This window comes from Tenrec ecaudatus, chromosome 4 (assembly GCF_050624435.1).
Source record: "Tenrec ecaudatus isolate mTenEca1 chromosome 4, mTenEca1.hap1, whole genome shotgun sequence".
NCBI lineage: Eukaryota > Metazoa > Chordata > Mammalia > Afrosoricida > Tenrecidae > Tenrec > Tenrec ecaudatus.
In genome coordinates, this window is record NC_134533.1 from 61,716,252 (window position 1) to 61,741,286 (window position 25,035).

General features: G+C 53.4%; 3 protein-coding genes across 3 annotated transcripts; 2 read left to right on the plus strand and 1 right to left on the minus strand.

Moving 5' to 3' along the window:
• ASCL3 (achaete-scute family bHLH transcription factor 3) lies at nt 1-953 on the plus strand. Its single transcript, XM_075548448.1, has one exon. The coding sequence runs from the start codon at nt 11-13 to the stop codon at nt 554-556; it is 546 nt and encodes a 181-aa protein (XP_075404563.1). The 5' UTR covers nt 1-10; the 3' UTR covers nt 557-953.
• Nucleotides 954-6,096: 5,143 nt separating this feature from the next.
• On the plus strand, nt 6,097-11,021 carry C4H11orf16 (chromosome 4 C11orf16 homolog). The gene is made up of 5 exons (XM_075547710.1): nt 6,097-6,296; nt 7,751-7,907; nt 8,521-8,755; nt 9,405-10,043; nt 10,996-11,021. Exons 1-5 carry the CDS (start codon nt 6,097-6,099, stop codon nt 11,019-11,021), a joined length of 1,257 nt encoding a protein of 418 aa, XP_075403825.1.
• A 4,327-nt stretch (nt 11,022-15,348) lies between these two features.
• LOC142444826 (A-kinase-interacting protein 1-like) lies at nt 15,349-24,134 on the minus strand. Its single transcript, XM_075546107.1, has 6 exons — nt 24,042-24,134; nt 23,598-23,810; nt 23,064-23,144; nt 20,157-20,261; nt 17,736-17,807; nt 15,349-15,774 (listed from the first exon to the last, which is right to left on the minus strand). Exons 2-6 carry the CDS (start codon nt 23,802-23,804, stop codon nt 15,631-15,633), a joined length of 609 nt encoding a protein of 202 aa, XP_075402222.1. The 5' UTR covers nt 23,805-23,810; nt 24,042-24,134; the 3' UTR covers nt 15,349-15,630.
• Nucleotides 24,135-25,035: the final 901 nt, after the last annotated feature.

Sequence of the window (25,035 nt, forward strand, 5' to 3'; positions counted from 1 at the left end):
ACAGAGAGGAATGATGGACAACAGAAGCTACGCCAATCTGCCGGACCAACTGCCCGTCTTCTCCGATTCGGCCCACCTGCCACTGGCCCCGTCCTTCTATCTGGACCCAATGGTCACTTTCCACCTGTACCCTGAGGCCCCAGGGCCATCCCCTTACCCCGAAGAGCAGCCGCTGCTGCCCTGTTCGAGCGACACGGTGACATTCGAGAACTATGCTGAAGCCTGCCCCTTCTCTTTCCCAGTGCCTTACCCAAACTACAGACGGTGTGAGTACGCCTACGGGCCGGCCTTCATCCGCAAGAGGAATGAACGCGAGAGGCAGCGGGTGAAATGTGTCAACGAGGGCTATGCCCAGCTCCGCCATCACCTGCCCGAGGAGTATCTGGACAAGCGGCTCAGCAAAGTGGAAACGCTCAGGGCTGCCATCAAGTACATCACGCACCTACAGTCCCTTCTGTGCCCTGAGAGGGCGGAGGCCACCAAGAATCCAGGGACCGGGCTTCCCCTCCTGGCGACCACCAGCCACCACACTGACCCCATATTTAGAATCGTCTGACTCAAGTGTCCAGACAGCATCCTTCAGCTGTTTGTCCTAAATGGAATTCTTCAATGTGAGCAGAGTTCAAATGCTAATTTAGGGTGGCTTTCCTGTTGATCGTGAATTTCATTGTTCATTGCTCGCCTGGTTTTGAGATGTACTTATAACATCACCTTACATAGATGGGCAAGACGTCTTAATTTTTAGGCATCTCTTTCAAGACCTTTAGGAAGTAGAGGGAGAAGTTCTCACAAGGGCCCTTGGTGATGAAGCGTGACGAAGGACAACTCAATATTTGACGTGCAATTCACCAACCCTGCAAGCTAAGCAGTCACCATGGATTTCTCTAGGTTTGTCCAAGTTTGATGTTTGTTGGTTGGTTTTCAATTCTCTAGGATCAACAAGAAGTCTATGCCTTACCCATGTCACCATGGGAAAGTATCTTGGAGCTAATGTAAATATTCTTTACAAAACCTTTTTTTCACTAGAAAATGTGTCAGTGTGGTATTTTTGCTCCATGCCTGAGACTTCCCCAGACAGTGTGGTGTAGGAGTTAAGGAGTCAAAGCTGCTTTGGTTTAAATTCTGCCTCTGCTTCCTCCAATCTGTGTCTTGGCACCACATCCACAAAATGGAATTGATGGTCACAGCAACTATCCCACATGTCACTGATGAGGCTGGAGGGGGGCTGCTGTCTATTCCCCTCCTCGTCTTTCTGGCCCTAGCACCACCATTCCGCAGGTCCTCTCAGACTAGGACATTCTGTAACCCTTGGGATGGGTAGCTGCTTGTATCTGGGGGTTGGCCTTCACAAGGCCTGTCTATTGCCGCCCCATCGGCTGGGCAGCCGCCACAGTCTTCCAGAGCCCCAGCAGCAGAGTGCTCCAGCCTGGTGTGCCAGGTCCCTAGGCAGAAGTGGTCTGCCCAGACAGACACTGAACTTAGGCCCATCCCTCCTTGCCCAGACACCAGCCCACCACCTGCCATAGCCTGCAGCTCGCAGGGACTCTTCAGGCCCTCCTAGGGATGGAACCGAGGGTCAGTCCTACTGATCCTGGCCCCTGCCTCTTGACCAGCCTCTGTGTCTGTGCCCTGCAAGGACACCTGGGAGTCATGAAAAAGCCTGTGCCTGGGCAGTCTGGGTCACTGTCTCACTGGGCAATGGGAAAGTTGTCTGGCACCTTCTCTCCCCATCCCGAGGCATGGTCAGAGTGCCCAGGGGACAGGGGTAGCTGTCCTCGCTGGCTTGTCACTAGTGAAGGTCTCCAGCTACTTTCTTCCTACCCAGATGTGGCCTCAGGACACTGGCTGGGCCCCGCTGGCCACTCTAAGCCAAGTTAGAGTGCAGCCCCTCGAGGGGAGTGTGCTCAGCGTCCTCGCTGTGGCCTGTGACCGAGACAACCTCACCCCGTAGAGGATGGGGCCACAAATGAGCAGGGAATCGAGCCATCGGGGAGGGCGTTGGCAGTGGCTGGGAATCTGGTTCCATGGCCAGCTGCAGCTCCTCCCTTCCCTGAGCTCCCAGCTCCCATCTGCCCCCGAGCCCTGTCAGGACTCACTGCATGCTGCCACACCATCTCCCCTGGCATCTTCCTTACGAAGTCTTTCCCAGTTCCCTGCCTTGGCCATCACTTGAATCAGGGCCCAGTCTTACTTAACCTAAGTTCCTAGTGCCAGCAAAAGGTCTCAGAGTAAGTAGCTATCAATCAATCTGTGTGTTTTTGTGGTTCAGTCATTCGAATGCTGTCACCTCGTGTCTGCGCCACCGTTAGCCGTCCCTTCCTTGACTTCCTCTGCCATATCCCCCACTGGCTCCAGCTGCACTCGGACTTCCCTTCAGGTAGTTCATGCCCCTCTACCACTGCAACCCCACGATGACTTTCACTTGACCACCACGTTGCCACAACTTATATGCTTGGCTCTTAAAGTGCCCTGCACTTGGACCCCATCACAGACCCCACCCTGATCACCCAGACACGTTGTGTCTTCTGTGTTAGTCTGGGTACTTTAGAGAAACAAATCCACAGAAACTCATGTATAAGAGAGAGTTTTGTGTAAAGGTTAAGTGTGCATCAAGAAAACATCACAACCCAGTGCTGCCCAAGCCCACAAGTCCAACATTAGCCCATATGTCCAACACCAATCCACAAAGTCCTCCTCCATCTCGCAAACAGACGCAATGACACTGACTGCAGGAGGAAAGCCAAGTCAGTGGATGTGTAAGCATCTCAGCGCTGGCAGGGGTCTCCACACGGCTGCTCCAGCACCCAGGGCTGCATCGGAGTAGGTCCATGTAGCTTCTCCTCAGGGATGTCTTGCAGGAAGTGAGCCTTGCCAGCTGAAGCAGGGAATTGGCTAAGGCAGCTGCACCCTGGTCTGAATCATCACAAAGCAAGAGACCAGAGAACTAGAAAGGCGAGGCTCACTGAGCCATTTATCTCTCCGCCCTTCAATTAACCCCACGTGTGTTTATCGGCCAGGTTGGCACAATAAACTAACTCCCTCATCCTCAGAAAAGAAGACCATAGTCTTCCAAGCGCCTGGGATACCATCCTCCTCCTCCTCTCAACACGATCAAATCCCCAACTCCTGGGTGCCGGGATCCTGCCACAGCTGCAGTCGCCCGTCTTTGGACCCAGACTAACTTTGCGCACCAACTAGCTTGGTCTTTGGGGCCGCGGCAGTCGCTCTCCTGAGCACAGGGTTGCCTTCAGTGAGGAAGAGCATTGGTGAAGGTACCTTTGGTTGTCCCCTCTTGCTCCCTAAAGAGAACAAATTTACCCAAACTGGCTTCAATCCAGATGATGTATTGATTGATATAACTGAAACATCCAGCAGTAGGCTTGTCTTCAAGACTTTGTTTTCTTTAGTTCTGTCCTGCCTTCCGCAGGGTCCTAAAATGACTGTATGAAACTTTCAGAATTACCTGTTTGTTTGTTTATTTATGCAGAGGAGGAGAGAGAGAGAGAGAGTGTATCTCAGGACGGCCAGCAAAAGTCCCAGGGTCCGTGCTGATTGCAGAGGCTCAGAATATGCCCATTCCTATGCCCGAGGGCTGGGATATGCTGGTTGGCACGGGGTCCAGCCCTTGGGGGTTCAGTCAGTTTCTCCAAACCACAGGGCTCTCACAGAAACAGGAAACGAAGGGTAAAGGAGACATCATCCATGCCTCTGCGACCGTGTTTTATGTTTTCCACCAAGCACAATGCCGGGCACATAGCAGTCAGATGCCACAGGACCAGAGTGTCCTCCCACGGGTGTCTGGACAAGGTCTCCTGTGCCTGTCAGGACCCGAGGGGCTCGGCATGCTGGCAGGCCCTGCCACCTACTTGCTGTGTGGGAGTGGGTGCCCACACCCACCTACTCCTAATGCCCTCCCAACTCCCTCAACCTTGGGACCCTGAGAACTATTCTCATGAGAGCCGTTGGATAGGCACATGGAGCACAAGACAGTCTGGGCAGTAAGCGGGTCCAGAGAGCCCCTATTTCACAAGATTGGGGGAGGTCAAAGGACTGATCCAAGTCCTACAAGCGAGTCGAATCTGGACTTGTTCCCTCCAACACCACTGGCCGGCCACACACGTGCTCACCACCCCTCATCTCTCCAGCAGAGCCCCGTCTGCCCAGAACACGCCCACGTATTTGGTTCTTTTGCTAGCCTCCTGCTGCCCAGAGTAGAGATATAGCAAGAGCCCCGACGCTCTGTGGGGGTCAGTTGTCTCCCTCTCAGGACTCCCCTGAGATCCACGGGGGTTCAGGATGGGACTGGCTCTTCTGGTCATGGAGACGCCGGCCCTTGGAGAGCTGAAGCTCCCTTGTCCTTTCTCTGCGCCTCTGCTCCCTCTCAGGATCTTCCTGGGAGTGTGGAGGCCTCTGCGGACCTTCCTTCTGAAACTTCTCTGCACATGCTCACTCCTCTCACTTGGCTGTGTGTTGCCGCTGGCTTATATCCCTGGCAACCTGCCTGGCAACCAGGAATCAGTCAGACTGATCCCCAACTGTCAGAGGGAGCCACAGAGACTGAGGTGGAGGCTTGGAGTGTGAGGCTGTGGGTAAGTCCCTTTGGGGTGAGACCTGTGCACTTGGGACTCTTGAGAATGGCCCGGTGGGCTGGGGCAGTGCAGCTGGATCTTCAGGGTAGAAGCGGTTGTCTGTGAAAAGTTTGGAGGCAGCTGGGCCCTGGGTTAATCCAGGAGGTGTTTGGGTCCGGAGAGAAGTCTGTGGCTTGGTTTAAAAGGGTCAGCTTGGCATCAGGGCGAGGGTTTGTGAAGAAAAGAATAGTCTTCCTCTCCTGGGGGGTTTCTGCTGCTGGGGAAGCCCCCAAACCAATGGCCATGAAGGTGATTGTGACTCATAGCTACCCTATCAGAACCTCCAAACTCACTGCCATCAAGTTAATTCCAACTCACAGTGATCTGGTGGTGTCATGGGTAATGAATTGGGCAAGTAGCCTGAAGGCCGACAGTTCAAATCTGCTAGCCGCCCCCAAGGGAGAAAGATGAGGCTTTCTATTCTCATAAAGGTTTATAGCCTTGAAAGCCCACAGGTTCCCTAGGGGTTGGAGCAACCCCACAGGACTGAATGAAATATAGCCGAAGCCAGCTGACTGCCTCATCCCTTCCCCTCGGCATCCCACCTTCAGTTAGGAGCCTGATGCACACTGCAGAGAAGGGAGGGGGGCTTCCAACATCTGTGGGACAATGGAGTTAAATCAGAATGGCATTTCCCACCAACTTTGTGAAGCCCGGAGGAACGCTGACTGAGCCGAGAAGCCAGCACATGGCCGGCCAGCGAGCAAAAGGGATTTAGGCCGAGTTTCCCTCAAGTCCCAGCCCTTGCTCTTTGAACCCTGCTCCTCTTTTCTAATTGGGTGGCACTCAGGTGATGTGTTAGACAGGGTTCTCTAGAGAGATAAAACCAGATTGCTGATAATTTTATATATATATATATATATTTATAAAGATAGATACATAACACAAGAAATGAACAGTTAAATTATAATAAAACAGATAGATATAGAATACAAGAACGAACAGTTAAATTATAAAGCAGTACAAATGACTCAGTGCGACTCACTCCCATGAGAGAGTTGTGAGACATTAGCAGTCCTTCAAATCTATAGGGCTGTCAGGTAGTTCTCTGTAGAGAGAGAGAGCTAGGCTATCCCAGCACAGGCAGCAAACAGCAAGGCAGGTCACCAACCATCAGCCAGGTCACTAACTGTCAGTCCCCAGCTCCAGAGATGTAAATTCCAATTGTGTGGTCTTAAAGGGACCTCATCTTACAGCAACACAGTCCACAGGCTAGGTGTCCCACAGGTAGTGTGGCCTTTAAATTGAAGCACAGAACAAGCAAGGCAGCTGCACACTGGTCCGATGATTAAAGAGCGAGAGACAAGAAAGGCGAGGCTCACCAAGCCACTTATCTCCCCACCCTTCAATTAATCCCACTTGTGTTTATTGGCCAGGCTGGCACAACAAACTATCTCAGGTGACTCAGAAGAATTAGTGACTGTGGGAGAGTCAGGTCACCTGCACTGCTGCAGGGGCTCAGCTAACGATGGTGTTGTTCTCAGGTGGCTTCTGTGAGCCACGGACTTCTCCACCGGGCCCTGGGATGCCTGCACCCAAATACTGCAGCGTGACTGCCACCCTGAAGGCCCCTTGCTGGGGTGGGGCGGCTCCTCTCTGGGACCTGTCCTTCGCCTGCCCCTTTGCCCTACGACCTCCCTGGCTCACCGGGCACAACCTCCTCACAAGGTACCTACCTGCCTCGCTGGCTGGGGGGCGGTGTATGCACCTTGGCCTTTCCTCGTCGTGCATGGGCTCTGGACGGTGTGTGCCGGGAGGAGGGCTACGTGCCTGAATGGGAAGCTGAAGGGCCTCTTAGTGTTGTGGCTCATTGGTGTGAACACAGCAAGTCAGTGTCCTACTTCAGCCCACATCACCCACGGAGCTCCAGGGCTGACCTTGCGGCCGTGGTCATGGGGTGTGTGTAGAATCACCCGATTGTAAAATGTCCTCACGCATTTTTACTACCAACTATGGGGCTTCCTCTGGCCCGACAGGAGGAATTCATTTCTATAACTGGCAACTCAGCTGGTACCCAGGCCTACTCAGGTTCCTTCAATGACCTGACCTTTCCCAAAGGGAGTCCCCAGGCAACTGGATCCAAGTCGACTACTACTGGGCACGTAGGTAAAGGAATCGCCGAGTCATTTCCTACTCACAGTGCCCTTGTAGGGCAGGGCCCGGGCTTTCCAAAGATATAGGGTCCCCACAACTATAAATCTTTATGGGCACAAGCTCTTGAACCCCTTTTCTTGGGAACAGCTGGTAGGTTTGAACCACAGACTTTTTGGTTTGTAGCCGGGCACTGAACCATTGTGTTACCAGAGCTCCTTCCTCGAAGAGCTCTTAGGAAAATCCCATTCTCTCTTCATTGCATTTTTTTCATCAAGTGTTTTGAAATCCCATGTACAAATTGGGTAAATTCCAGGGATACACACGCACCCACGGTATTGAACTCAGGCCACCCAAATGAGGGACACGCCACTCCGAAGGGTCTTTTAAGGTCCCTTTCCTGGTTCACCTTTGTGGGCCAGCCAGTTCAAGGGCAGTGCTGGGCATCCTTGTACTCAGACCAGGGCTCCTTGCCCACACAGTGAAGAGCTGTCACAGACCCCAACCACTGACCCAGCCCTCCCTGGGCACCATCCTGCACACCCGCTTCCCTGGCTCAGAGCCCTTGGCCAGCGCCTTTGGGGCTACAGCACCTCGCCCCCTGGGTCCCACAGCGCCAGGAGCCTTCCCCATGTTGCTCCTTGGGCATTTCCCCTGCCCATCCTGGAATCCCACAGATGTCCTTTCCACAGTGCCTTCCTGGGGCTCTTTCCTGTCCCGTTGAGTCATTTCAGAACCAGCAGAAATGAACATGATCACATCAAGCCTAATGACTTTTTGAGGATTGTGACCCCGTCAAATTGCCAACCTTCATACAATGGTTCCCCACGTGCTCCTCCTCCATCTCCCCCTCCCAACCATCCACTTCCTCTCCCTGGAAGTCTCCCGTCGCTACTTCCACCTGACCTTCTGTTCTCAGACCTCATGTCCCATGCACGCTGGGGCTCTGCAGAGCAAACAGCGAAGCGTGTTTCTGGATGGTCTTAGGGTTTGGGTTTCGCCGCCCTCTGATTCCACTGGCTTTCCCCCAGATGTGTGTCTAATCACCCATGGCTCCAAACTGCTGACCCAGCCCGGCAGGGGCCTGGCTGGCCGGGAAGAACTGGAGACGGTGCCGATACATGGGTCCTGGCAAGAAGGGAACCAGATGGCTTTTATTACCGGGCTCAGATAAAGGCTGCTCCTGAGGCAAGTCCCCACCTTGCATGCGGCATTTCCCAGCACACTCCTCGGGGATGGCCCCCTGCAGGTCAGGGTCCCGGACAGACACAGATCTGCCACAAGTGGTCTGTGGAAGGGAATGTGTGTACTTTATTCAGGAAAAGTTCAAGATGTAGCATTTCCAGCCGAAGGGATCAAACCAACCACTGCCATTGAGCCCATCTGACTTTCGGGGACCAGACCTCATGCGCATCAGAGTAGAATCTGCTCCACAAGGTTCTTCAGAGACTGGAATCTTGGAAGCAGATCAGCCCTTGTTGAGCTAGAGAAAGCAGGCTCCAGGGCAGGCACGGTTTCAGGAGGGGGAGAGAGGGAGGTAGCCAGTGGAAGCGCACTGGGGAACAGGCAGAGGGCCGAGGGTCAGAAATGGAGGCGAGGGAGAAAGATGACTGGGGAACAGAGGAGGAGAGGAGAGGAAGCAAGCAGCAACCCATGGGAGGTCCCCGGTGACTGTCGGCAGCCCCGGCTCTTGGCACCGGTGCTTCATCCTGCTTTCGCTGACACTTGCTGTTTGTAAAGAAATCCCGGGGCCTGGGGCTCCCTGCTGTACGTCCTTAGCCTGGCTCTTTCTTCCCACCAGCTGGAGAGGCAGGGGGCCCTGCTTGTGGAATTTGAGGCCCCCCAGGTCACAGGCCCAAGGCTGTCAGTCCAGCGGCACCATGTGGTCTTGAAGGAAGAAGCCATTCAGCTCTCACCACCCACAGTATCCCCACTGTGCCCTGGGGACAAGGTGCTGGCACCCTGGGAGCCTAACGGACAGCGGTACGGCCCTGGCACTGTTCTCTTGGGCTTGGAGACCAGAAAGCCTGAGAGAGGTAAGAAGCTGCTCTCTCTCACCCACTGAGCCTCAGAAGGAGCCAGGCTATCAGGCCAGAGAAGAGAGTGGTGGGGGCAGGGGTGGGGGAGGTCCGAAGCACAGGGATCTTAGAAACATGAAAACAAGCAAGCACTTCAACCTTCTTATTCGTAGCTTAATCTTGGGGTACAATCCCTAGCCGATCAGAAAATACTTCAGGCACAACGGTCTAACACTATTGTGCGTGTTGGCTGGCTATACTGTGGTGTGGTAGGGTTCTCTTGGGTCACAGTGGGATTCACGACTCCTCCTCCCCCACCAAGCCCTCCAGAGACTCCACCTGTCCTCTTCTCCGGAGCCAATCAGCACCGTGTATTCCGTAGAGGTTCTTACCCCCTGCCGCCCTGCCCCACCCACCCCTTGCACTTTGCTTTCAACATGGAAAAAAAATGGGTCCCTGGAGGTCATCTTGCAGCCCCGGAGCCAGGCTCACTCGGTGGCACTGGGAGGGGGAGCTTCCCGCTGGCTCTCCGGGGAGTAGCAAGCATGAAGAGCCAGGCAGGCAGAGGGGCTGTGTGCACTGCACCTCTGGCTTTGGGGACCGGAGCACCCTTAGCTCCACTGCGAAGGAGCATCAGGAACCAAGGCTGTGCCTTCTCCTCCTGTAGGGCCCCAGGATGAGGAAATCACGGTTCACTTCTGGAATGGCAAGATGACCACAGTGCCTCCAGGTGGGGCCGTCTGGGTGCCTCCTGCGGTCTGGCAGGCGGCTGTGGAGAGGCTGCTCAAGCCCGTCACCAGGGAGCCCCTCAGGCCCCTTCTCTGGGCTCCTTGCTGCTCTCTGCTGGGGCCAGGCCCTGGCTGTGTCCACACCGGGCTTTCTCTGGGCACTCCGTTCCTCTGCCCTCTCTGCCCGCCCCACACCTGCTACCAGCCGCTGTGCCTGGGCTCCCTCTGCTGCTGTCCCTCGGCTAGACCCACCTGGTGGCCTCTACCAGGGACCGGGACTGAGGACACAGCCAGGGAGCTGCCAGGGCCAGAGCTGAAGCCCACCCCACAGCTTTTGCCTCTAGAGGGCCCCCAAGAGGGGATGACAGTGCACAGGCCCAGGAGCGTTTCTCCCTCCACCTTCTCTGAAGATGATTTAGAGAATGACCCGCAGATGTGCCTTCCCCAAAGACTGCTGGGGAGCAGCACGCTCAACGCAGACCCTGTGCTGGAGAAGTCTCCAAGGCAGAGCGGGCTCTGCCAGCCAGCATGGAGGTACTGGAGGAGAAATGGCCCCGAGCCGCGTCCTAGGCAGCCAGGTATACCAGGGGCCCAGGGCGCTCGGGCTAAGGCCCCTACCCCTTTCCCTTCCACATCTCTTGGGAATTTGATGCAAGCGTCCACTTGGTTGGAATTGCAAGGAACACACTGGAAGTGGGGTCATGTTGAAGGGGTGGCTGTGCTTCGAGGGAAACGCTGGCTTTTAAGCAACCAAGCCCAAAGAGAAAGAACAGGCTGATCTGTGGGCCAAGGTTTGCATTCCCATGTAATGCCTATCTTTTGTTTATTCAAGAACATAGCTCTGGTGGTGCTGTAGGCTGGGTGTTGGGCTGCTAACTACAAGGCTGGTGGTTTGAATCCCCAGCTGCTCCCAGAAGGGTTGAGTGTCTTGGAAACCCATAGCGGGTGCTGAGAGTCAGGATCGACTTGATGGCAGTGGGTGTGGTCTCCTTAACTGGTCTGTAGCGATAGGCCACTGCCAGGATCTGTTTTAGGCCCTCTTCCGCTTTTTATGCTTGGAAACCTTAGCTTTTCTCCAGTCCAGGTGGATTGCCAAAATGCCTTCAGGTGCTCACGAGGGGTGGTCAGTGCCTCCGGGAGCAGAGAAACCTGTAGGTAAACAACGGTAAGCAGGCCTCTCGAGGAGTCTTAGAGAAGCCCATCTGTTAGATGGGGAGGGCCATGGCTCTGTCTTCCGCCACAGGTTCTTCTCAGCTAGCAGGGAAACACATGCCCCCACCCACCCCCAATCACAGCCATCAAGTCGATTCTGACTCCTAGTGATCGTGACACTATTGAGCAGGGCAGGATACTCTTTACCAGAGTAGAAAGCCTCATCTTTCCCCCTCAGAACGGCTGGTGGTTTCGAACTTGGTTACCAGCCCATGTAACCCACAATCCCACCAGGACTCTTCAGCTAGCAGGGAAGCAGTGTGTGAACCACTGATGGCACTCCGGAGCCATCTCCAGACCTCCAGACTTTGCCCCAAGAACTCTGGGACATCCTGGAGACTTGAGGAACAGTATACTGATCACCTTCGCTATCTAATTTCCCAAAGGGACCCAGAGACAGCAGCATCTTGTCAGCTGCCCCAGAGCTCTCGAGAGCCCTGGGACCTGAGGTGGGGCTTCTGTGAGGGTTCCAGACCCCTTCTCTGTCTGTGTGGAGCTGCCCACATCCCAGGACAGCTAAGGAGGCACCTCTCAGCTGCCGAGATTTCAATCCTGCCCCAGGAGTAAAGACTTGATCCATTTGTAGTTCCGGAAAAGTGATACATTGTTTCTCCAGCGGAAAGCTTTGAGTGATTTCTTTGGACTCTGGGGCTTTGGGATGTGTGAGGCTGTATCCATGTCTGCCACTGTAAAACACCCCCCCCCCCAAAAAAAGTGAACCAACCCCATTTTATTTAACTATTTCCTCTGAAGAGAATAAGGACTTAAAAAAAAAACCATTTTATTAGGGGCTCATACAACTCTTATCACAATCCACACATACATCAATTGTGTAAAGCACATCTGTACATTCTTTGCCCTCATCATTTTCAAAGCATTTGCTCTCCACTTAAGCCCTTTGCATCAGGTCCACTTTTTTTCCCCTCCCTTCCCGCTCCCCCCTCCCTCATGAACCCTTGATAATTTATAAATTTTGTCATATCTTGCTTTTTTCATCATTTATTTTTTGATTCCAGGTAGATTTTATTTTGGCTGAAAACAAAGCAAAAGAAAACAGTTCACAGTTTAGAATTATGGAATAATTCAGCCTTTTCTGGAGGTTTTGTTCAGTGAATTCTTTTTTTTTAACATTTTATTAGGGACTCATACAACTCTAATCACAATCCATACATCAATTGTATAAAGCACATCTGTACATTCTTTGCTCTCATCATTTTCAAAGCATTTGCTCTCCACTTAAGCCCTTTGCATCAAGTCCTTTTTTCCCCTCCCTCATGAGCCCTTGATAATTTATAAATTATTATTTTGTCATATCTTGCCCTATCTGGCGTCTCCCTTCACCCTTTTCTGTTGTCTGTCCCCCAGGGAGGAGGTCACATGTAGATCCTTGTAATCAGTTCCCCCTTTCCTACCCACTCTCCCTCTACCCTCCCAGTTATCGCCCCTCACATCCCTGGTCCTGAAGGGATCATCCGCCCTGGATTCCCTGTCCCTCCAGCTCCCATCTGCACCAGTGTACAACCTCTGCTCTATCTAGACTTGCAAGGTAGAATTCGGATCATGGTGGGGGGGGGGAGAAGGAAGTCATCATTTATTTTTGTTGAGAATGCACATATACCATCCTTTCGGCTTGACTCTGTGACCTTACATTCTTCATCTTGCACAGGTCTCATTCGGCATTAATATTAACTCACTGGCCCCTCGGGCTCCTAGCTAATCTGAGGAGTTGCTGCCGTTGGTTTGATACCAGAGATGGTTCTTCAAAAGCACAATGCTCCAGGCAGATAACTTTTTCACTAGTTAAGCTAAACTACTGTTTGACTTTAAGAAGACTTCAGGGGATAGTTGTGGTTTAAGGATTGTCTCCAGGCGATCATTTTTGGGGGTGGGGGCGGGGCAATCATCCAGCCACCCTGGCTCCAGGCCATGCAGCCAGGTCTTTAAAAGAGCACCATTCTCAGGGCAGATGTTGACTGACTGAGCTGAACTCGTATTTGGTTGCCTGTCTTGGAAACCCACAGGGGCAGTTCTACTTGGTCCTACAGGGTTGCTTGCAACACCAGAGCAGTGAATGGGCGTTTTCTGGTTTACTACTTGGTTTGAAGACTGCAGGGGATATTTTTGGTGTAAGGCTTAACAAGCAATAGTAGTGGGGGTCCTCCAGCCTGACGCTCCAGAGCCGGCACCTAATTCTATAGAAGGGTTTCAGGGCTCCCCCCCCCCCCACCTGACAGGGAAACCAGGAAGGAGCAAGTATCCAGTTAAGGCAGTGCGAACTCCTCCCTCGACGCTTTCTACGGGGGCTGCGGGAGCGAGGTCTATGAAGTGGGGTATCCGCTCTCACAGCCCTCACAGACAGCGCTCACAGAAAGTGATGTTACAAGTGGAGCCAAGCCTAGGTTGCCTGCTAACTCCACCATCACCCTGTCTACCTCCTGCTCAGGCACAGACCACAGAAAACAAAGTCGTGTTTACTTGCCCAACAGACAGGGGTTTGGGGGAGCCACTGGGACAGCATGATGGTAATGACAGTAGTGGAAGCTAACCAGAGGGCACGGGGTGTCTTTCCAGGGGTCTCCCAAACCTGGGTCGGGATCCCCGGCCACGGCCTGCTCCCTGGCCGCTCTCTGGCCTCCTGCAGAGCCCCGGTTGGTAGGCACAGACCAGCCCACTTGGTCCCAGCGCTCCTGGAAAGATCGGCGTGTGGATGCCAGCAGTCACGTCGCTTCCCCTCCCTCGCTTGCTGTATGAAGTATGAAGGAGGCAAGCTGTCCTGTTGAAAGTTAGGGAGGGCATGGGCTACCTGAGTCATCTTTCCCTTTCAGACGGGCTGTCCTTAAGAAATCACAGCTCTCGTTACTTGTTTTACTTCATTCAATGTCTTAGGCTGTTTGCCCACCAGCTTCCCCTCTCTTCACCTCTGTGATCAGCTGTGACTTAGAAACTCCTAGTGTTCAGTTAGCTATCCTTACCGGATTGTCTGCAAACTGACTCCCACCTGACTCCACATCAGGGAAGCAGAGAAGGAATAAACAGCCTTCCCAATTAGCAAAGCAGGTGATCCTCAATAGCGTTCCCCTTCAGACATCAAGACTCAGCCTATCCGGCATCAGAAGACCCAAACCAAACAAAATATATGGATGTAAATGATGCGGGTTGGAGTAGAGACCCAATTGGACAGGAAATCCTCTCGCAGAAAGGTCACAGGAACGAAACAAGTCAGCCAGGGTGCGGCATAGCACTGACGGAACACACAGTCCTCTAGTTCTTAATGCGCCCCCCTATCATGACCCCTGTCCTACCTTACAAATCCAGCTAGACTGGAGCATGTACACTGGTACAGATACATGGAATCTTGACACATGGAATCCAGGACGGATAAGCCCCTCAGGAGCAGTAATGGGAGTAGCAATACCAGGAGGGTAGGGGGAAGGTAGGGAGAGAAGGGGGAGAAATGGGGAACCAACTACAATGATCAACATATAACCCTCCCTGCCCACCGCCAGGGGACAAACAACAGAAATGTGGGCAAAGTGAGACAGTGGATGGAGTAAGATATGAAAATAACCATTGAAAATTTATCAGATGTCCAGGGAGGTGGGAGGATGGGAAAAGTGAGCTGATACCAAGGGCTCAAGCAGAAAGTAAATGTTTTGAAAATGATGATGGCAACATTTGTACAAATGTGTTTGATACAATTGATGTGTGTATTATAAGAGCTATAAAAAAAACCCCAATAAAATGATTTTTAAATTAAAAAAACGGTGGCAAAGAACATAACTGACTGACTTCTGGGTTTAGGAGCAAGAACTTTCAACCTATCCGGAAAGAAGCCGCTAACAGACCACTGAGGACACTGGAGGGAACCACCAAGGGGCTGGGCCTGGAAGTGACCAAGGGAAGCCACCACCGGGCCTGCCCAAGGGCAGCGGAACATGAAGACTGAGTCAAGGTCCTGAGACACATCCCAGGGGAAGGAGGGCTGGGCGGGAACCTCTCCAGGATGCCCTTACTCTGTTCTTGGACCTTCCAAGCTGGTACCACCACATTTGAGTATAAGCCCCTGGCCCGTCTTCCCACAACACACACCCTTGGGTCCTTGTGCCATTTCCAAAGGCTTACAAAACTCAGGAAGTTCACTGGGAGGGGAGGGGTAATGGGAGGATCCCAGGTTGAAGGACCGTCCCGATGGTGATGGGCCTGGCCCTGAGTGTCAGTCAGTTCTTTACTAGGCATCCTCCGGATCTAGCTCTGATGGGCCCTTTATTCCATCACACACCATACCAGCAGTGTTTCCTGATGGAAGCTTCGTTCTAATTCAAGGCGAGAGAAACTCGCAGGCCACTAAGCTCAGAGATGCACACGGACTGCAGGTAGGGTGGCTTAAAGGCACAGCCTAGTGACTTTCTAAAATCAGTGACTTCCGACCCTTAGAGGCATGGTTGGCTTAAGACTCCCAGGCTTCCATGCTAACGCTGTGTGGAAGAGTTACAAAGTGGGGCAAGCAAGGGTGTCTGCAATGGAGGGGGGAGGTCTCCTCTGCAGAAGCTGCAGGACGAGGCCTGTATGTGCTTTGTGAAAGTGTCCACAGACACTCTGACATCATTTCCCACAGCCTACCCCTGTGCATGAGCTACGTTTCCTTTCCCTCTAAATGCCAATAAAATGGAATTCTCTTCGTTTCCAAATCTCTCCCTTTATTATCAATAATTAGCCTCTGCTTGGAAAGCACGCACTAAAACCAGTTCAGACAGCATAGTGACATTATTACTTTAGTTAAAAGTGGGCGGGGGTTAAAATAGGCACTGAGAGAGACAGACGCCGGCTCCCAGAAGGCTGCACCCGACAGCATAAAAGCAGAGTGAAAGCCTTTGTGTCCCCATCGAGAGGTGACACTGTGGCTTCGTTCTTCTGGCTACTGCCAGAGGTGGCGCGGGGTCGGGATGAGCAGCGTCATACGGGAAAGACCAAGTCCACGCTCTGCCCCGAACCCACTGCCACCACGTGAGTCTTCTTGGTGACGTCACTGGAGCCGACAGTGACGGAGTAGGTCCCTGGGTAGACTTCTATGTACAGGTCCTTAGAGATGCTCTCAGCCTGAAACGAAAAGACAGTGGAGGGTTTATGTCCCCATGCGGTCACCTCAGGCCAGAGGTGGGGTAGCGGTGACAGGAAGGGCTGACCGAGGTCCTGCTTTCGGGGCTCAGCTTGGCCACACAACAGCACCGTCACCTCCCTGGGTCTCAGTCCCTCATGCCGGCTTCCTGATTTCTCGACTGACAAATGTATCAAGCTCATAAGAAAGCCTGCAGCTGGAAGCACTTTGTGAACGGTCAGGGGCTATAGAAACACGACGAAGAACGTGCCCGAGTTAAAAAGATCTGGCAGAGGGAGAGGCTGATGCCGCCGGGGCGGGGTGCACGTGTTAGCAGTAAGGCCACGGGCCTGGGAATGGCGAGACCCTCTCACTGTGCTGAGCTGCGTTCCTTCTCGGGAAAATAAACACTTCCGATGCTGAGAATACTATGTGTGGAATTCAGCCCCAGAAGCTAGCTGGCGAAAGCCCTCCCTCCTCCAGGGCCCTGCTTCTCCTAACTTGCTCCACACTCGAGGCTGTGGGGGCCATGGGGAGCTTTCTGTGGTGAGCATACCACCCCCCTCCTAGGGCAGACTTCAGTCGGCTGGGAGGGGTGCCGGCAGAAGTCACAAACCAGAAGCGAGTCTGACTGTGCAACAAAACCAGCTGGAGAGACACTGGAGGCTGAAGGCTGGGCAAGGCCCACAGGCAGAAGCGGTCGTTTCTACCACAAGGTCCAGGGGAACGGAGCCCAAACACTGACTTGAGCTTTCCCCTAGGAGAAAGGGTCATATTTTGTGAGCCCCCACCCCACCCCCGCCAGCCCACCTCAAAACCTCGAAGACAGACTGGAAGCCAATTATTCCCCAAGTTGATCTCTGCTGTTTATCCTACAAAACGGGGTCTAGTCTCATTGAACTGGTGGGAATGTGTGCGACAAGGCACGTGCGGAGTGGTTGGCTGGTGGAAACAAAGGGAGGTGTCAGAAGGACTGCGGGGGGGGGGGGGGGGATTGCAGAAGGCCTTGTTTTGCACAAAATGACACACAGGGCGGGGCACACCTGTGACTCCCGGCACTGGGGGCCACTGGGGGGGGGCAGATATCCCCATTCCCCCAGGTCACATGTTGGGCACAGCTTGTATTTGGGACCCAGGTGGACTACTGTGAGGTGCTGCCGTTTTGGCTTAGTCTGAATCCTGGCTAGCAGCGACTGGCATCTTTATAGGGAAGTTAAGCACGTTTCCACAGGGGCGTGTTAAAGGCCCCCTCCTACAAGTTCTTGTGCTTCCAAGTTCCTGAACGAACGAGCACGGCAGCCTAACAATTCGAAACAAAACTCGCTGCTGCCTCTCCCCTTCCCTCTCCCGCTTCTCTTTTTAAAACATCATTGAGGCCATCGGCAGCCCAATATCAACGTTTGCAGCTCCGACCGTCTTTCTCTGCACATTTTCGGTGACATTACAGTGGCCATCTGGTGCAATCGGCAGGACTCGCCCCTGGCTGATTTTTCTCCGCCCGACACAGAGATGTGATCGGTCCCTCAAGGGACAGCTCCGCACCGACAGGTCTGCACGCAGAGACACTGGTGGAAAATGAGGCAACCCCTCCCGGTGTTTTGGAACCCCTCGGCCCAGACGTGCGTCGAATTCCAGCACTTTGTCCGTTCGTCCGCAGGAAGGTCAGGCCCTCCTGAACAGATGGGGGTTCCAGCAGGAACCTGCTCTCCCAGCTGAGCTGGAGGCGCCCAGACGAGAATGCCTCAGCTTCCCGCGGCCACCACTTTGAGTTCTTCCAGGAAGCTTCAAAGGAAGGAAGTGCACGGAGGAAACAATCCAACGCCAGCCCTGACTGAGGCTGTGCCCCCTCTCCCAGAGTACAAACACCGCAACTGAAAACCACACACTGGGCACCGAGAGCTTCCCCCTGACCCCGGCCTGTGCGGTGGCGGGGAAGGCCAGTGGAAGCCCTATCTGTACTCACAGGTTGGTAGGCCCCTGGGTCACGCGGCGAGGCTTGATCCTGGCCTTCAAGGCCAAAGGCAGCGTCTGGTCTCTGAGGAGGCAAGTGGAAACACCGACTCCTGGGATTACAAAGATCAATTTTCTCTGACGTCCTTCAGACCCATCCTGCCCCTAGAGGACAGAGACCAGCCGTCCCATCGTCCCACGGGGTTTCCAAGGTTGTAACCTTTATGGGAGCAAACTGCCACACTTCCACCACCACCCCAACCCCGCTGGGTTTGAACTGCTGACCTTTGTGGTAACCAGCCGAGCACTTAATCACGGTGCCACCAGGGCTCCCCCTGCATGACTAGGAACTAGACCGTAGTGTCAGTTTTTTCTGTTGCCTCTGCTGAGTGTTGGGCGCTGGGTTCAGGTAGAGCTGGGTTGGAAGCCCCTCGCTCTTTACTTGAAGGAAGAGAGACTACAGCCTGAATTCAGGCGGCATCCTTTCCCTCCATCCCTCCACGCTAACTCTCCCGAGGCTCGCATGCCAGAGAAGCCAAGGATACGACCCATGGATTAGACTCTGGATTGCAGGTGTGCTATCTTTGAAGACATCTGCAGGAGTTTTAAACAATACAAAAACCCCAAACCCCCTTCTCAGAAACACACACAACTCTGTCTGTTAAGTCACTTCAATGAGGAAGGCTCTGGCTCTGTCAGGAAGCACACGGCCACGGTGCCGAAGGTGAATTTGTAACGAGGGCCCGTCGTGCCGACTGTCCTTGTTGTTGCTCAGTGCTGCCAGGTCACCTCCAACTCACGGGACCCTCGTGCAACGGAATGAAGTCTTAGCGACCCTGTGTCAGCCTCTCCGTGGTGACTGTGAGCCCACCATGGCAGCCAGTGCATCCCGTGGAGGGCCTGCCTCTTCGCCGACGACCTTCCTTTACCACAGGAGCAAGACCAGGCCGTCCGCTCCTGCGGAGACTCCAGGTCTTGGAAACCCAAAAGGAGCAGGTCTACCTTATCCTAGAACAGCGGTTCTCAACCGGTAGGTCACGACCCCTGGGGGGGGAAGAGGGGTCAAACGACCCTTTCACAAAGGTCTCCCCATTCATAACAGTAGACAAATGAGAGTGATAAAGTAGCAACGAAAATAATTTCATAGTTGGGGGTCACCACGACATGAGGAACTAAATGAAAGGGTTGAGGCATTAGGAAGGTTGAGAACCGCTGTCCTACAGGGTCACTGAGTTGGAATCGACTCTGTGGCATTAAGAGAGCTGAGTTATGCTTTACCAAAGGATCCCTGGTGGCATAATGGACTGCACACTAAGATGCTAACTCACCATAAGGCTGGTGGTTCAAACCCACTAATTGTCCCCAGGAAGAAAACTGAGGCTGTCTGCTCCCGTCACGACGTCACCATCTCAGAAACACCCAAGGGGGCAGTTCTACTCTATCCTCTATGGTTGCCATGACTTGGAATCAACTCAATGGCAATGAGCTTGATTTTTTTTGTTTCATTTACACTCAACCAAGTGTGGCTTCCTTTTCCTGGTACTGGTCTCCCCTGATAAGGGCCAAGAGTACGGGAGGCAAACTTTATGATCTTCAGGATAGCATGTTGTTGAAAGAGGCCCCCCTCCTTGCACCTTATTTTTAAAAGTCATCAGACCTTCAGGAGCCCTGTAGCGCAGCAGTGAGGTGTTCTGCTGCAAACTGAAAAACCGACAGCCTGGGCTACCCAACGGGCCGGTTCTACTGTGCCCTCCAGGGCCCCTGGAAGGCCTACAACCCAAGTGACATGTGCATTATCACCTACCTTATAAGTACGACATTATTAAAAATCATCTTCCTATTCCCAGCTATAGAAGAATATAATTAAAGCTCTTGACGTCGGCCACAAATCCCCTGGCGCAGGAGGGACAAAGCTCACCTGAAGACCCGCAGCAGCTTCAGTCTTGAAGTTTGGACCAACGCCATGCTCACTGCTGCAATTCCTGACTTGCAGTGAACACCTTGACACCGAGCACTGTGATACTGGGCAACCTGGTGCAGTCTCTCACTTTCTTTTACTTGCTGTGGGGAGCACACGGAGCAAAACGCACCCCCAACTAGCCACGTCTCCGGGCACAACTGCGTGACGCTGGCGGCATTCATGCTGGCCCCCATTCTCAGGCCCCTCGTCCAGACTGGTCCTCTGCCATCAACATGAGCCCCTCCCCGCCAAGCTTCCTCTCTGCCCTTTCCAGCTGCCTGGTTAACTCGAGCCCACATGGTTGACAGTTCACAAGGGCTCAGGCTCCCAGCAGACACTCTACTGAACACACCAACTCACCATTGGGCCTGAGGATATTTTAGGTCTCCATTTTAAAATGACCTCAGGGCAACAGCTCCTGGGCTCACATCTCAAGCTGCCCAGGTCAGGGGAGTGGGGGCAGAGAAGACATACCTGACTACTCCCCGAGTCTGAGCCCCAGGACAGCTCCGACTTCCCTCTGTGGTAACGAGACACGTGAGTTGCCCCTCCGTCCTCTGGCACAGATGAGTAATATTTCTAGAGAAGTAATGTGAATGATAATGAGTAACCAAGCAGTCTAGTTAATTTTTTTTTTAAAAAACCAAGCCCAAACTCCTCTGGCTCTTGGGCAAAGTATGGTAAAGAGTGGAGGCAAGAGAGCAAAGGCAAGTGCCCCCCTCCATCCCCCCACCCTTTCTGACAGGCACCTGAAGGCAGGGAACAAAGCCTCACCCAGGGAAGTGGCTGCAGACTTGGCAATGTAATTTTGGCACGACTTTACTGCCATCTGCTGCCTCTCCAGGGCAAGAACCCGGCCATTTAAAGCCGTGCAGGGATAGAGTTATAACTTTTTCCCATCTTTGCCCCTGTGTCAAATACACAGCCAGTCATGACACACTCGGATGAATAGTTCCACGTCTGTTATCGAAGTCTCCAACAAGGGCAAAGGAAGAAACGGTGCACCTCCCTGGGATTTAGAAAGACAGCAGTAAATGTAACCCCAGCCACAACTACACTGCCCTTCTCGTGCCCCCCCCCGCCCACCCCCCTGTGTGGGTGGTGGAGAGATGTCTCGAGTTTAAGGAAGCATTCGAAGGATCAGCACGCGGTTCCATTTTTCTTGTCTGCTTCCTTTCTCCCCCTCGAAGTTAACCTTTGACTGCCCTTGATTCTGACTAAGGATGAGGACATCACAAGTGTTACTTGTTTTGAACGTAGCATTGGAACAGTGGCTAAGGCAGGTGACCAGCAGACTGGGAAGCTGAGGGAAGCACTTCCGGGCACAGGTTGAGGGGCTGCTTCCAAGTTGGGAAGGCCGGGGCAGAAGACTGTTTCTAATTCTAACTCTAGAAAGCTGGGATTCTGAGGCTCCATCCCGCAACAGAGACTTGCGGTATCCACTGAAAACCAGAGTCAAGAACACCGATTTGCTAAGCCTCAAACCAAAGACAAATATTATTTCTTTTACTGAGCCATGAACCAAAGTTGGTGGTTGCTCTTTTTTCAGAGTTAATCACTCACAGTCAAGTGGGAGTTAGGCATTTTTCTAAAAACCACTCCACGGAACAAATAAGATCATAAAAATCGTCTCCGAAACCTATCTCGTTAGCTGGACTCCTGTTCTTCGGATCACAGGAATTTGATCAAAGATGTAGAAAGGTTAGAGTTGAGATCTGAGCTTAGGAAAGCGAGAAGTGGGGCAGAAACAAGGCTTTCTCTTTCTCCTCTATGTGTCGGCACCCTTACGACCAGCCCCACGAGGCTGGGAAACGTTAACGCTAGAAGAGCCCACCACCGACCAAACCAAACTCTCTGCCATCGAGAGGATGCCAACTCAGGGCAGTCGCTCCTGGAGGGCAGTGGAGAACTGGGCCCGGGGTTCCCAAGACTGTAACTCCTTAAGGGAGTAGAAAGCCCCTCTTTCTCCCTCAGAGAGGCTGGTGGTTTGGAATTGCTGACCTTCTGGTTAGCAACCCCAACTCATAACCACTATGCCACCAGGGCTCCAGAGGGAAACCAGTCAGCTGCAATTCCCAGGAGAGAGGAGAGGAGCTTTGAGGTAGGTGATTTCCTCGTCCTTGTGTGCTGGCTGGTCTGCCTCAACTCTGCTCCAAAGCTCTTAAAGAGGAGCCACATGTATGGTTTGGACAAACTCTCTAAGAAAAGAGGGACCCTAAAACCTGTGTCCATCCATTTCCATGAGTGTACCACTGAGCCCCCACCTGTCCCTTACATCCCGTCTAAGGCAGTATTCTGGGGTTTGTCTCAGTGGAAACCAAAGACGTGCGCTGTAGGGCTGAAAAGAACTTGGGCAATCTTCCTTTCACAGACGGTCAAGGTGAGATCAAGAGGCTGAAGGCAGTTTAGCAAGTAAAGGGACTCAACATAGATGATTGCTGGGGAACCCGGTCCTTTCATGATGTCACATGCTCCCACCTCCAACCTGTATACTGCACCTGCTTCCTATCATGGCCATCACAGTCTTCAACAACCGACATAGACTGACAAGGGCATACTTAAAAATGACATTACCGGGAAGAGTGGGCCTTAGAGTTTAAGATCTAATGTAGGGATTTTGTTTCAGAAACTCAGTTCCAGTTTAGAGTGACCCTTGGGTTTGTTTTTTAAACTTACTAGAGTTCAAAATGGCAAAATGTAGACCATGACTATTGGGTCTTGACTCCTTTGGAATTTAGCAAATAAGCATCCGTGAGGGCAGAGACTTTTGTGGCTTGTTCGGTGCTGTAACAATGGCCCCAGCTATCAACCCAACTCGCTGTCGCTGAGTCCACTCTGACTCAGAGTGACCACATAGGGCAGGGCAGGACTGCCCCTTTGGGTTTCCGAGGCTGTCAGTCTTTATGGGAGCAGAAAGCCTCATCTTTCTCCCAGAGTGGGGTCAAACGGCTGACCTTGTGGTTAGCAGCCCAAGACATGGTCCACTATGCCACCAGGGCGCTTTAACAACACCTAAAGTAAGGCATAAACAGCCGGTCATACTGTCGTGGTTTCATGGTTGGGCTGCTAACCATTAGGTCAGCAGTTTGAAACCCCCAGCTGCCCCTCAAGAGAACCCACCAGGCCTTCTAATCATGTAATGAGTTGTAGTCTCGGAAACCCACCTGGGCAGTTCTACGCTGCCCTGTTGGGTCATTTTATGAGTTGGAATCGACTCACTGGCAGTGAGTTTGGTTTTGACGTTTAGACCCTTATCTGATTACAATTGTCACTCAATGAAGGATAAACACATAATCTTCAGGCTGTCCCCAAATTTACAGAAAGATACACATGTTAAAGTGGTTCTTCGGCTGCAGGGTCAGCAGGCTCACCCCCACTTACCCCACACTGACTTGATGCATAGTCCATGAACTCAGCCATTGTTCGGAAGGATGCACTGAGGGTGGGGAATCTCTCTTGTCTCTGTTTGGAAGAACCGGAAGTCATGAGTGAGGTCAAGGATTCCCCTTGAAGAAGGAAGCCATTTTGGGAATGGCCTCAATTAGGTTGAAGTCAGTCAGTAGGCTTTACTGAGATGGAATTCCAACTATACACGAAATCCATAGATAGGTAATTTCTCTAGGTATATTTCATAGCTTTCCTCCAATATCAAATGGTAATTAAAATGTAAGGGTTTTTTGGGTTGTTTTTTAAGAGTAAGCAACCTGGTCCTAGAACTCTTGGTACCCTGCAGCTAGCCAGTGAGGATGCGTAAATGTGTCGTTTTCAAGGGTGTTTCCATTCACTATTGGGGCGTTCCCTGTCCTTCCAGGCAAGGATTGTTTCGTTCCGACGCTGCCGCGCGCCGGCCACGCCCCTGGTCGCCAGTATGCTGACCCGATGGATGGGCAGGTGCCCGCAACAAGGGGCCCTCACCTCTGCTGGGGGTAGGCGCTGGGGGTCGGAGGCCAGCGGCCTCTCGGGGTCGGGCCTCATCCCACTGCCTTTGGGGGGCTCCACTGAGTGCCAGTTCACCGCTCTCCGCTTGGCGCGCTCCAACACCTCTTGGCCCAGCCTGGCCGAACGCTGCAGGCTACGTCGGTCCAGCCCGGTCAGCGCCGCCGCTGCCAGGCAGTCCTCCATGGCTCCCTGGGCGGGCGCAGACACACAGACGCACGTACTGGGGGTCAGCCGGGCCGCCGCGACCCTGCTCTAGCTCCGGACCCCACCCCGCGCCCGACTCCCATCCTGGGCGACCCTTGCTCCCGGCCCCGCGGCCAGCGCGCGCTCCAGCCGGCGCAGGGCCGGGGGTGCAGCGGAGAGCGCCTGCCCCTGCCATCCCCGTCTCCCCTGCCCCTCTGGAGGGCGCCCCTCACTCACTTATCCGGGCGCATGCGCGCAGCTCTCTTCGGGAGGCCGGGCCGAGAATGGCTGGCGCTGGCGCAGTAGACAATTGGCGGGAGGCGGGGTGGGGCGGCCCGCGCCCGCCACGCCCCCCGCGCCCGCCACGCCCCCACGCCCCGCGCCCGCCACGCCCCCCGGATGCCCGCCGCCCACTGCGCGCCCGTTGTCCCGCCAACAGTGGAGCGCAGGGGCGGGGCGGGCGCGCGGGCGGCCGCGCCCTAGTCTTGGTGGCCGCTCAGTCCTTTCCTTCTAGGGTACGCGCTGTGGGAGCCCCTCGACCTGACCCATCCGAGGGGTCACCCTTGGGTCTCCTGGTGAGCCAAAAAAGAGTGGGGACAAAAGGCAAGTGGCTCCAGGCGCCGCTTTCTTTCTGCCTGGCTTGCCTTGTTGGGAATCCCGACTGGACGCCACTTTTGAGGACACGGTTAGGATCTAGCAAAGTGACCTTTGGAGAGGGCGACCCGGGCCAGCGGTGTGGCAGGCGGCTTTCGACTAGAAGCCGGTGTTTGTGGCCCACAGGGCGTGTGTAGTTAATGCCTTCAAGCAGAATAAGGTGTTCCTCACCAGGGAGAAGTGTGTATTCACGCATTTGGGGATTGATGTAGGGATAGCACCTTCACCAATTTCAGACCACCTGCCGAAATATGAGGCTTTTTACTCAACGACAGATACATTCTCGGAACACCAAGAGCGCAGTTCTACCCTGCCCTAAAGGGTTTCTCTGAGTTGGAATTGAGCTTCTAAAGTTTCTTCCCCTTTCAAGGGTAATTGTACCATATTTTAATTAAGGGGTTATGCACAATTACCTTTCATTCCTACTCATTCGAGACTCTCACTGTTTAATGGCTGGCTCAACACCTTGCATACATCAAGGCATAGATGCTCAGGAGGGACCAGGTGAGGGGACACTGCTCAGTGAAGCCACTTTAGGGAGCACACAACATGCTGAAAGAATCCTCAATCTTCAGCT

What these genes read in the sequence shown, in the direction of transcription:
- ASCL3 (XM_075548448.1), top strand. Translation starts at nt 11, where the DNA reads ATGATGGACAACAGAAGCTACGCCAATCTGCCGGACCAACTGCCCGTC.
- C4H11orf16 (XM_075547710.1), top strand. Translation starts at nt 6,097, where the DNA reads ATGGTGTTGTTCTCAGGTGGCTTCTGTGAGCCACGGACTTCTCCACCG. An exon ending in GGGCACAACCTCCTCACAAG is followed by an intron (nt 6,297 to 7,750) that starts GTACCTACCTGC and finishes GCTTTCCCCCAG; the next exon opens with ATGTGTGTCTAATCACCCAT. An exon ending in GACCAGAAAGCCTGAGAGAG is followed by an intron (nt 8,756 to 9,404) that starts GTAAGAAGCTGC and finishes CTCCTCCTGTAG; the next exon opens with GGCCCCAGGATGAGGAAATC.
- LOC142444826 (XM_075546107.1), bottom strand. Translation starts at nt 23,804, where the DNA reads ATGGAGGACTGCCTGGCAGCGGCGGCGCTGACCGGGCTGGACCGACGT. An exon ending in AGCGCCTACCCCCAGCAGAG is followed by an intron (nt 23,145 to 23,597) that starts GTGAGGGCCCCT and finishes TCTTCCAAACAG; the next exon opens with AGACAAGAGAGATTCCCCAC. An exon ending in ACCCAGGGGCCTACCAACCT is followed by an intron (nt 15,775 to 17,735) that starts GTGAGTACAGAT and finishes TTTTCGTTTCAG; the next exon opens with GCTGAGAGCATCTCTAAGGA.